This window comes from Platalea leucorodia (genome assembly GCF_965183815.1).
Source record: "Platalea leucorodia genome assembly, chromosome: 4".
Classification (NCBI taxonomy): domain Eukaryota; kingdom Metazoa; phylum Chordata; class Aves; order Pelecaniformes; family Threskiornithidae; genus Platalea; species Platalea leucorodia.
Genome location: NC_138826.1, coordinates 89,534,266 through 89,546,313, shown reverse-complemented (window position 1 = coordinate 89,546,313; position 12,048 = coordinate 89,534,266). Strand labels below are relative to the sequence as shown.

Sequence of the window (12,048 nt, the reverse complement as noted above, 5' to 3'; positions counted from 1 at the left end):
AAATAGAAATCCGAGATACTTGTGTGTGCAGGGCAGGTGAGCTTGTTCATGTATCGGAAAGAGCAACAGGGATACAGTTAAACAGTTTAAATTGACCAGAAACGACTCCGTAAGGTGATTGCTTAGATATGGAGACTCTACAAATGTACAAATCCAGTATCTTTATATTCACCAATAACAAGAATTACCAATAACAACTTGAATACCGGAATAAACCAAAGCAGCTGCTGGTGAGCATATAAAGCAACTGGCAGTATTTTATTGCTTGGGGGCAGAGGGGACAATTTGTGTGATGTGTTTGTAAAATATATTTACAATTTTAAATTCTAAAAACGTGTTGCAGGGGGTAATGTTTATCATAAAGAAGGCTGAAAACCAAGCGTATTAAATGGGACTTTTGTCCCTTGAAGAAATTGTTTGACTTAAAAAGCTCACGTGTGACAGTACAAGTTTACAGGTTTATGGATCATTAAAGAGCTGTTGTATCAATCTTCCACTGACATAGTTTTAAAAAAGCCATTTTCTTTTAAAACCTCTCTAATTTGTCTGAACTCATGTCAGTTTTCCTCTTGTCAGTAATCCTCCTTCAGAGGTTTTATCCCACTAAAAAAAGTCTCTGCTTAAAAATCCCCACCGGTTGCAAGACATACCGTTAAATATTTCATTGCATAGGGAATAACACGCGTTCTAACAAAATTTACCGAAGTGGGGGAGTAACGTTCACCGCATACTGCAGCTTCCTGCGAGCATTTTGTTAAAATATCCAAACCGTGCTTTGTCTGGAGAGTGCACCCTTCTTGCCGGCAGAATAAAGGTCCCCAAAACCACAGCTCCAGCCGTTAATCAAGAAAAGCCAGTGCAGCACACCACTCCTCCATCAGACAGCACCTTTCTGCTAAAATGTTCTTAAAAAGCACGTAACCTGGACACCGCCGTTAGCAGAGGTTAACTCCGTGCTCTTCCCTCAAACAGCAGCTGCTGATGAAGGGAGAGGAGCATTTAAATCATGTTGGAAACAGCTCCTCGGTTTCTTATTTGAGGGAAAAAAGGCCCTTAAGAGTTCTTGTACTGTTGCTAATGCTAGATTGTTCAGAATGGAATGACTCGACTTAATGAAGTATTAAACTTTTTCAAAAGTAACCATGAATTATTATAAGCCTTGAGACAGACAGACTGACCTCCTGTGCTTTTTAGTGCTATACAGCATCTGAGCCTCCATCTCAGAGAAATCTTAAAGGGATTTAGCACCATAATTGTCTTGCGTTACCGAACGTCCCACTAAAATGATTTTCTGCTATAATGTATTTGTAGGATCCCGTGTCTCTGCGTTAACGGTAGCGTGTCCGCTCTGCTGAAGGAAGGCAGCATTCTGATCGCTCCACTCCCCGCTCGCTGAAGCCTGCTGTTCTGAGCCTCCTTTCTGAGATGCCAGTGGGTTTCTGCTAATAACCAGTTCCAGCTTATTGCCAGATTCTGCGATGAGGGGCACAACTAGACAGCAGTCAAAGTCCCTGGTGCGAACGTGGTTTACCTGAACGATTAGAAGATCGATTTTTGTTACCATTTTAGGGAAAAGAAATGAGATCACAAGAGCAACAGATTTATCCTTGAGACTGTGGAACCTGATTTAAATATTCCAGGTAGAGAAGCGCCCAGTACAAGACTATTTAACCATGGCGTCTGGTCTGAAGACACCGGTTAAGTTTTCTACTCACCCTTTAGCAGACCGTAGCTAAAGTGGGCGTACTTGCACAACGCCCACTCCATAGATGACCTTTAACAGCACATAGTTATTCTGTCTTTCATGGTGCTCGTTAATTTAAATGCAATAGATCACATCTAAAATTTCAATTCAGTTCAGGTCTTCTTCGGTTTTAAATAATATATCAAGTATTTTATTGGGCTAGTTGACAAAAAAATTTAGTTTTTCCATCATGATCCAACTTGGCACTGGGGGAAGTGTGGCGCTCAGTGAGAATTACATTATTACAACTGTGTCAATCAACAACTCTTGGATTAAGCACAGAAACAATTCTCAAGTCTGTATCAAGAACAGCAAAAGTTACAAATCTGTCTGGAAATGCCTTAGGGAATTCCAGCTTTCCAGTGAGCACTTGTTTGTCTCCTTTAGAGTTCTGAAATACCTAACATTCTGAAAGAATTTGTTTCTTTAAATACTCTTTTACAGAACAAGCTAGCCTTAGTGCTGCGGCATAAAAGCCCAAGTCACCATGAAGGGCTGCCTTTTCTGACTGAGGGTCTCAGTGATTTACACGGCCCCTGGCACAGAGCAATTACAATCATTTGTCCTTCTCCGCCTCCCCCTACACATATCCTTTCCCAGCAGAAACAGAAAAGAACAATGCTGATCATCATCTAAAATACAATAAGCGGTGTAGATAATAAGTTGTTCCAAACAAGTGGTGTAAACACTTCATGCAATTCTGCAGTCGGGTCTGTGTACACAGGTACCCAAACGCCCTGCAGCGTGGTCACAAATCTTTTTACAAAGTCATCTGCGTGTCCTGTCCCTTCACGCTAAACCTGCGTGGTGCCAGAAACATTACCTGTAAAAGTCTGTCGTATGGTTTTAAACCTCCCAGGTCGCCAGGGCCAGCTGGTCGAATATTTTTAACGTAAACTCCTTTTTCCAATAAACCATCTGAGACACTGAACCCGAAGTCTTCTCCATCAGAGTCCTTGTACAAAGTTACCTGTGGACGTGATTTGACATGATGAGAAGGAAAAGAAGAAAAAAAAAAAGTTTGCCCACATTTCTACAAGCACTAGGCAGGCTTTCTTCCTAGCGTGTTTTGGGTTTTGTTGGTTGTTTTTTTTTTTTTTTTTTTACAGTAGAGAGCTCACTTACCTACTACGCAGTACTTACAGTATTATATGAGAGTTGTCCCATTTTGACATTATATCAATATTCTCAGAAGCCTCCTTATTCTCCAGTAAGAAGCAGCCCTTTTCATTTCTGCTTCTCAGCTGGAAATTTGTGGGTTTTAGCCCACCTTTTGTGGTGTCATTTTTTTGAGTCTTAGGTTTTTTTTCTACCCTGTTCTCTAGTTGCCAGGATCTGAGTACCAGCATCCAATTGGTCATCCCGTTAAGTTTAGTTTTGCTTCAGGGATGAAGACCTGGCCTCAACCAATCAATCAATGGGTGTCGTGTCTTCCAAAGCTTCTATAGGGCACCAATGCCGCCGGCACGGTAAGCCCTAGCCAGCCTGGTTTTGGCCAGGCAGTGGTCCACCCTGTAAGCCCTAATCTCAAAAGTGCTCAGTATGAGAGTTACAATGCAATCTTTTAAGAGAATATGAATAAGGCTCCTTCAGAAAGAGCTTGCAGGCAGCGTTCTGACAGTCACATAGCCAAGAGACGGTCATTCAAAAGCAGGAAATAGAAGTTAATAAAACTGTTAGGAGAAGGGTTTTCAGAGAACAAGTCCTCGCACATAGTTCTGTGAACTCAGATATCTGACAGAAAAGGATTCAGACTTTTTTGTAGGTATGTGGTATCCTTAGGGTTTTTTTAATTTCTGTGAGTTGTTTTTTTTTTTTTCCTTGCTTCTCTCTCACATGAGGAGTGCAGATCTATGCAAGTCAATTGTGTGCGTCAGTGGTGGGACATCGGACTGACACGCTGACGCTGGCACAAAATGTGCGTGCAGATACAGTCACACAGTCCAAACTGGGCTGTTGCTGCTATAGTTCTTTTCTCTTGGGGTTCAAAATACTGATTCACAACGTACCTTGGCTGATAAAACGACAACATTAAGAGCGCTCTGGAATTTTATAACGGCTGGGTATCAGCAATGCTCCATGTGCTGCATCCTGGTCTGTGCCGGCCACTGAGAGTTTCTGGTGTTTCTGAGTCACAGACTCATTCGAACTGGAGGGGACCCTGGGGAGTCTCTAGCCCAATCTCCTGCTCAAGGCAGGGCCAAGACTGAATTCAGATCGAGCTGCTGAGGACTCGGTCAGTATTTCACAGAAGAATGCCAAGGCACAGCGCTGGCTGGTGCTGCCTTCAGAAAGCTGCTGAGATCCCGCCTGAGCTGCCATTGTGAAAAGGTAAGCAAGAACGGACAAGGTTGTCTCAAAACAGGAGTGAAGGATTTGGTCAGATCAACAAAGAGCACAGACACTTGGCTGTGGGGTTTTTTTCCTGCTCCCTGCGGTTTTCTTGAATTTACTTGGCTTTAGTGGTGTATCAACAGTGCTTCACACCAGCATGAAAACAGACTCACTGGTAAGTTTGGTAGCTGAGCTGGGCAACAGTTGAGAGAAGTGAGATAAAACGCCAGCTGCTGCAGCACCAGCACCGTTTTATCTGTCGACGTGGTCGGTGCATGGCTGGGCTGCTGTGAAAACACCTCTGTCTCATGCCGTGGGAAGCACAAATACCCCCCGCAGTATCTGTCCCTCGCTTTACAGCAGCTCCTCCTCTTCCCTTGTTTTTCTCCCTCTGTACAGCACAGCAAAGCAGAAAGCCACACCTGAAGTCCCATTAACTAAGCTGAAGGCTTTCTCCTTTCCAGTGACGTTTTTGGGTATGAGCTGTCACTTTAAACTTCCCGGCAGCTGCTGTGTTGAAGGTCTTTGCCTTCTTTTCTCCCATCTTCCCCCAAAGTAACTTCTTGCTGAACCTGTCATACTTCCTCCATCTGAAAAACCTATCTGCAAATTCAAAATAATTCATCATAGACTCTCAGAATCGTTAAGGTTGGAAAAGACCCTTAAGATCATCGAGTCCAACTGTTAACCTAGCACTGCCAAGTCCACCGCTAAACCATGTCCTCGAGCACCACGTCTACACGTCTTTTAAATACCTCCAGGGATGGAGACTCAACCACTTCCCTGGTGGAACAGGCTGTCCAGTGCCCAACTACCCTTTCGGTGAAGAAAATGACTTTAATTTGTATCAACAGCTGCCGTACCGGCAGGACTCTGGGAAAATTCTGATAGTTTCTTATCAACAGAGGCTTTTGTTTGTGATATGGCAGCTTGTCTAACATGGCTTTGATCTGAAGTATGCTTGAAGCTGCTACGACAGTGCTGTTAAGACTATCATTCTACAAGACTAAAAACATTAATAAAGAAGGGAGATATATTTTATTGGCAGATTTATGTGCATTTCCTGGCAAGAATGAAAAATAATTAGCACTTGACCAAGACACAAATTCTCCTTAAATGAGGTAACTTTCTTTCCACACCGTCACAAAGGACAGGAGTGCTTCATGTTAACCGCTTCTTTAAGAAGCCTTGCAAATTAAATGTAAACATGTGATACAGGGCCTAAGAGGAGAAGACTTACTTAAGATACTATGCACTGTCCTAGCACAGATGGAACAATTTTTAAAAGAAACTGCCCCTTTCCACTTTTTCTTTTCCCCTTCCTTTTCCTTCAGGCACTGGAGTTGAGTGGAGCTGGATCCAACCTCAGATGAGCTACAAAACCATGAAATGGGCGACTCTCTGAAGTCATCTAGACTGTATTCTTGCCCTAAGGCAGGATCAACGGCAGCTAACACGTTTCTGAGAGACATTTATCTGTCCTGCTTTTTAAAAGCTCCAGTGATGGAGACTCCACAGTCTACTAAAGTAATCCCTTCCAGTGCTTCAGATGTTTTCCTTAGGTCTCAACTATATCACCCTTGCTGAGAGTTAAGCCTGCTGCTATCCACAGAGAACAAGATCACTTTATTCTCTCCTTCTCTGCAGCGATGTGAAACAAGGATTGTTTTTCTCTGGACTCTGTTCAGTAGGTTAACATCCTTCTTTAATTTTCAGACCCCAAACTGGACACACTATTACAGTCAAGACCTTATCAAAGCCAAGCTAGAGCGGAGAATATTCTGTGTGTACTACAGATGGTGGTCCCATTCGTATGGTCTAGGACAGTGTTGCTTTTTTCCTATTTTTAGTAAAAGTGGTCTATTAGTAAACAAAATACATACAAATTCTGTTCTACAGATCTAAGGAGGTGCCATTCCACATTAGCTCACCTTATCTTGTGTCTTGTCTCTAAGGATGCCTGGGGAATCCACGTGCTACTTCATGCCCAGCTTGTGAGTCAAAAACCGGAGCATTGCAAATGACAAGGGACACGAAAGAGGGGTTTTGCTGTGGAGGTGAGAAATGGCGTTTGCAGGACAGTGGGAAGTACTGCAAGAGTGGGGCACAGAGAGAAGCAGAACTTGAGCGTGATCACCCAGAGTCTTTTACTGCCCCCCTAGTTGTTCAGGTTGGGCTGATTTATAGGGACTGAGCCCTCTGGAAGGGAATTACTCACTACCCTGCAATCAGAACTTTTATGTATAAAAATATTTTCTCATTTCGCTGGTTCTTCAGATCATAAAAGATTTTAAAAACCTGTTTTCCTTATGGCTATCTTCTCTTGACTTTTGATTTATTCAACAGGAGCTTGGAAATTAAAGAAACTCATTCACTTAAGGGATGAGGTCGCACTTTAACTTTGTTGCATGTTTGACAGCTGTCACTTTTTTAGGTGCAAGTCATCTGCAGAGTATTTTCTTTTGTATCATAGGTTGTAATTTTGGGGCTGCTTCTTTTTAGGGCAGCATATATTCTTAAAAGGGAATCTCGGAGTAAAAACCCTGCTCTCTGAAAGACCCAGATTTTTATTTAGTAACGGGTATGGGCAAAGCCTTACCACACAGGTTTCTCATCTTCACTTGCCAGTAGCGCAGCCCTGTCTGAAGGGTATGAGATTGCAGGCAATTCATGCAACACCTAAATCACGCTGTTTTATCTGTACTTCTGATCACAACTGTTTGGAAGGTTTGATCTCAACAGCAAAATCTCCATTATGGGCAATTTGTTAGATTTTTAAATTTACATCAGGAGCCTAAGGGAAAAAGAAAGCTGAAATGGAAATTTAATTCATATTTCATAAGCAATTAAATAGTTACGCATTTTAAACAGAGGCTTACAAGTTTTGAGTCTGTTTCTATGCCTCTCCTCACTCTCAAATCTATGGGAAAATGCTTAATTTAAATTCATACATCTTGCACAGATCAGCTAGTGAGGTATTTTAACCGACTGTAATTTTAAGTTAATGACTACTTGTAATAATAATATTGAAAAATTATCTGATGTCTAGTGCATATTTTTGCTCTCAGAGGAATGTGTGCTCTATGAAACTTTTAAAAAATGGTCTGCTATGATTTTTAGAAAAATATTAATCTATATGCTTACCTAGGTAGATAAAATCAATTAAAGGCATTAATTAAATTTGGGTACTGATATAGCAATATGCTAGCCAGTTAAATTAAATGTTACTTATTAAACCGATGTTTGAAGAGATTTGTACGACACTTATCTCAATCGTAGCTTCCTCAGGACAAAGACAGGTCAAGTACGCGTTCGGTGAACGTAATGCAGTGAAGTAAGAAAGAGCAGTGAAGAATTCAGGTTAACTTGCTGCAAAGTTTGCAGCGTTCAGCAAAATAATCCTCAGGGCTGTGGGACCCTTCTGACAGGTGTCTATCTGAGAAGGACAGGCTAGTAACGATGTCATCTGCTCACCACGCTGTTCCGTTAGACTTACTTGTTTGTGTTTGTAGTATGAGCAGTTTTTATCCAGCCTTATTCTCTCCTACCCTATACAGTTGGACTGCCTATTGATGCATTTCATTTTTATGTGTAGCTTTTTCTTTGGCAGAATCATATATTCTTGCTCTCTCACAATCAGTTTATGAAAAACCAGTGGAACATCGACCTTAGACGGCCCATTTTCTGCAATCAGACTTAAGGTACGAACTCTGATTTCCAGGGCACGTAGGCCCTGACTCAAGAGGCATGCAGACTCATCGCACCCAGGCAGTAAAGAGGCACCTGAGCTGTCCTGCTGAAGAAACTGGGAAAGCTCGGCAGCATGCAGTCAAGTACACGCTTGAACACCTTGCTGAGGTAAGTCTCAGGCAAGCTACATCTTAGCTTGTATTTCAAACACTGTTTATACCATCACAGTTTTCCAAAACAGTGCTTATTTCACTGGTTGTCCCATCAGTAGCCCAGCTGATTAAGACATTTGCCTGCAGAGGGCAGAGCACATTTGCCAGTAAGACCTGTTAAGAAAAATACTTAAATCAAGGCATTTCTCTGCCAATGAAGTGAAGTCATTCCTGTGGCATTACAGCTCTTCTGGAAAACTACCACTGGACAAGCTGTCCATGAGAAACAGCAACTGAACAGGTTATTAGTGTTAAACTAGAGGTCTAATACAAAAATGAAGGAGGAGAGAGAAAGTAACAGGCACGTTGCTACACAAGAACCAGTAAGAAAACTAAAAAATAAGAACTTGCTAACATGCGCATGAATACAAAAGGAGCCCATGATGCTTGGGTTAACCTGCATGTGTGACCACAGGGGTACAAGCCCACTTTGGTGAATCGGACCGTAGGATCCAGTCACTGGTTTCTATTTTTCTTAAACGACTGTAAGGATTTGGAAAATCCTTGGTGCACGTTCGACTTTTAGATTTTTAGAAAGGAAATTACTCTTTTCTGGATGACAGAATAGACAGTATAAGCAAACTCAACATCACTTCAGCAGACAGTGGAAAAGTGGGTATATTGTCTGAACAAAACCTGGAAATTACTAAAACGGAAGGTCACAGCAATCTTAAAAAATAGACAACTGAAGAGAGAGAAAGCTCAAGGACAGGGTATTTTTTACTGCCCAGGACTCTAAGAGCTACCAGCTATCACAGAATACCAACTCATTAATAGAAATCTGACGACTCCTTTCCAGGAAAGGATTTGTTTTATCAATCATGAAAGGCTGGTTTTATAATCCATAGGAGAAAACTGTGCCTTTGCTGAATGTGAGCACACCATGAAATGCTTGCTGGTGTAGTTTTGTTTCCTATCTCACATTTACTCGCCACTCAGGAAGACTGAGCACAGTAACTGACTCCATTAATCACTTCACATCAAGCTGGAAATATGAATAGCTTAAAACTATCACAACACATCCTACTGATTGTTTACATTGGCAATGGGTTCTTTTGCCATGTATAAGATCCACTCTCTCCGACCTTCTACAAACATTCATTTAGCCCATACTCAGTGAGTCCTTACCTCACTGAACTCAGCTGAACGAACTACAAACTAAACTCAGTCACACCTGCAGGGGCTAGAAACCAAACCAGCTCTCTTGAGAACGACAACATGTGATGTCTTAATGAAATGTCTCCATGCTTCTGCCTCCTCTCTGGGAAGATCTCAGACCTTTAAGAGGATGACGGGTGCAGGAGATGGGAGGCTCATTCCCTTCAAGTAGAACAGCATTAGAATGTCCCCCAGAGTTTTGGAAACTGGTTGCTGTTATTGCCTCACTGGACTTGAGACCTAAGCTGGTAGGGTGTTTGCTCCGCATATCTGAAGATACTCTATCCAGTAATTCCTTGGGGTGCAGAGCCACTTTCATATCACCAGGTGATTTCAACAGTCTTGAGCAGGGAAAAGTTGCATAGACCGAAGATTAATTACCCTTTTTAGAGCAAAGGAATTATGAAGAGAAGCAATATCCAATTTGAAATAACATTCTATATTATGTACATCGAGTCTCATGTATTTGATTCAAAATGAGTGTTAATTTGAAAAAGGACCAATGGGAGCCCCAAACCCTCCTGAGTAATTTCCTAAAGAAATGTATTTTCTAGAAATTAAACTTTGCTTTCTTAATGAACACATTTTGCAGAGATGAGTTATTGGTATTGTCAATTCAAATTACCAGTGGATCCTCCTTGCAAAACCGCAGTCCCTTTTGAGGATTTGTTGTAAAAGGAAATAGTAGACAAGGATGCATCTTATTTGTTTGTTTCCCCCACAAGGATATATCATTAATGTGTTTGTAAGAACTAATATGCATGGCCCCCAAATTACATCTGTGGAGTCATTATAAAAAGTGCTTACTGTATTGCCATATAATTAGATTCCCTATGCTGAATATATTATTTCAAAGCTGTCAGAAGAAAATTACAGACCTTGTGTAACTCCACAGGAGTTGGTGACATGATTTCTTTCATTTCTTGCTTAATTTTTCTCAGAACCATGGACTTTCTCCCCGCATCTGATGGCAATGTGTTGCTACGAGTAGCTTGACTGTAATGTGGCCTTACAGTACTTCTTTCCTGGAAGCTGGCTTGTCTTCCCAGCTGGCTACGAGGCTGTGGGTTTTCATGATTCAAACTCATTGTACTTCCTGACATAATTGTGGCCTAGAGCATTAATGAACAGGTTAATTTTTAACACAGGATGTGGGTTAAGTAAGTGGTTAATTCATAGCAGTAGGAAAAACGTCTCTATTTGTTAAAACACAATCACTCAGGGCACAGCAAAAGGCAAGAGGATAGATGTTCAATCTGCTTGCAAGTCACTATAAAATAAAGGACCACAACAAAACACAACAACAAGAACAAAACCCTATGGGCAAAAGTTTTCAGATGGCATTTCAAACTAAAATACTGAGCACTAGAATGGCTATGCTTGTAAGCTAGTCCCCTGGCAGACTGAAGTGTAGTATAATCACTTATTTAAAAAAATATTTTACATGCAAATAAAATGATATTTAAGTTGCGGCACAATTACATTTGTTGGAATCGGAGCTATAGGAAGGCATTTACAATTCAGACTGTGTGTGCAAGGTAAAAAAATGTGAGTCAGCAGAGTATGTAGGCAGCTCTAGAGTCAGCACCGGCAGGGAGCGTGCCCGGACACCATCCCAGGCCGGGGAAAGCTCAGTGCAGGCAAGCTCACTGCCCGGAAAGAAACTTTGCATAACATGCATATTGCAAGGGTAACTGCCTTAGCTTAGCACTAATACTTCAGAGAAACGAGCCCCTGTCTTGCTGCTGCTTTTAATCTCGGTAAGAGCTAGCCTTTTATGTTAGATGCAAGAATACACGAAGGGTGAGATTTTGAAAGAAGACGACGGCAGTCGTCTCATCCACTGGGTGGAACGGCCCGACATGAAAAGCACCTGTGCGCTACAAGGAGCCTCCTCCCTTGCGAAAGACTTTTCTGCTCTGGGGAACAGGAGGCACAGGCACCACACAGAGGTGCCACTGCTGGGACAGGGTACGCTGAATCTCCTATTTTTTCTCCCTGGTGCCAACGGACAAGTGAAAAGGGAAATTAAAAGGCCATAACCTTAACTCTGACTGGGACAGGATGCAGGCAGCCTGCTTGAAAACGAGAAGTCAAAATGAAGGGGGAAAAAATAAGGGGAAAACAGGCAAAAAAAAGTTTGCTTCCGACTCTGGTGAGCATGTCTGTCACTCTTCTTTCTCCCAGCTCCAGCACTACTTTCACTACGAGATAACACATTGTAGCCTTAGCAGTCTCTTTTGTGCTCAGTAATGACTGGTATTACTCCCTAACGGAGCAAAAGCATCCAGAGGACTTGGCAAACAACAGTTGTCTTTGCTCTTTGGCTGAAGACCTTGAAATGAAACACGATAAGGAGTCCTTAGACTATGCAATGGCACTTCATAAAATAGAGGCATCGCCATTCTTAGCATCCTGTCGTACTGAGTGAGTCTTGCTTTCTTTTCAGAGCTGTGGGTTGTGCAACGAGGCGATGCTATAAATGATACAGCGTCTACAGTTCCGAATTTCACTTCTGTGAAAGGCTGAGGAAAATTCAGCGTGTTGAAGTAACTGAATTCTGGTCAGCATGAATGATCTATTTCCATTCCGGAATTATCTATTTCCATATCCTTTTATTGTGCTCTGAATATTGAAAATTGTAAGAGAAGCCTGACGTACTGAACCATATCTAACTATGGAATTAAACCAGTATAACATTTTCTCCTACATTTCTCTGGTTTGCAATAACAAATACATGAGAATCACATTTTGCTACCCATACATGCAACACAAAAGCCATAAATCTGAGGAAGTAAATTAATCTGAACTGAAAAACTTCCACCCAGTTATGCCATTCACATTCCTCCTGGCTGCTAAAGGACTTTCTATAACATAAAAATGAAAATGAGATTCTGCCAGTTTTGCAGC

General features: G+C 41.8%; 1 protein-coding gene across 11 annotated transcripts in view; it reads right to left on the bottom strand.

The window, feature by feature from the left end:
* Positions 1-1,101: 1,101 nt before the first annotated feature.
* GRIP1 (glutamate receptor interacting protein 1) overlaps positions 1,102-12,048 on the bottom strand; it is a gene marked incomplete at its 5' end in the record, with an annotated part of 332,803 nt that continues 321,856 nt past the window's right edge. For all 11 annotated transcript variants that reach the window (XM_082308369.1, XM_082308362.1, XM_082308360.1 and 8 more), the window contains 3 exons: positions 1,102-1,531; positions 2,568-2,714; positions 10,017-10,250. In XM_082308369.1, the coding sequence (XP_082164495.1) occupies positions 1,295-1,531; positions 2,568-2,714; positions 10,017-10,250 (618 nt within the window). In that variant the 3' untranslated portion in view covers positions 1,102-1,294. The remainder of the gene's footprint in view (positions 1,532-2,567; positions 2,715-10,016; positions 10,251-12,048) is intronic.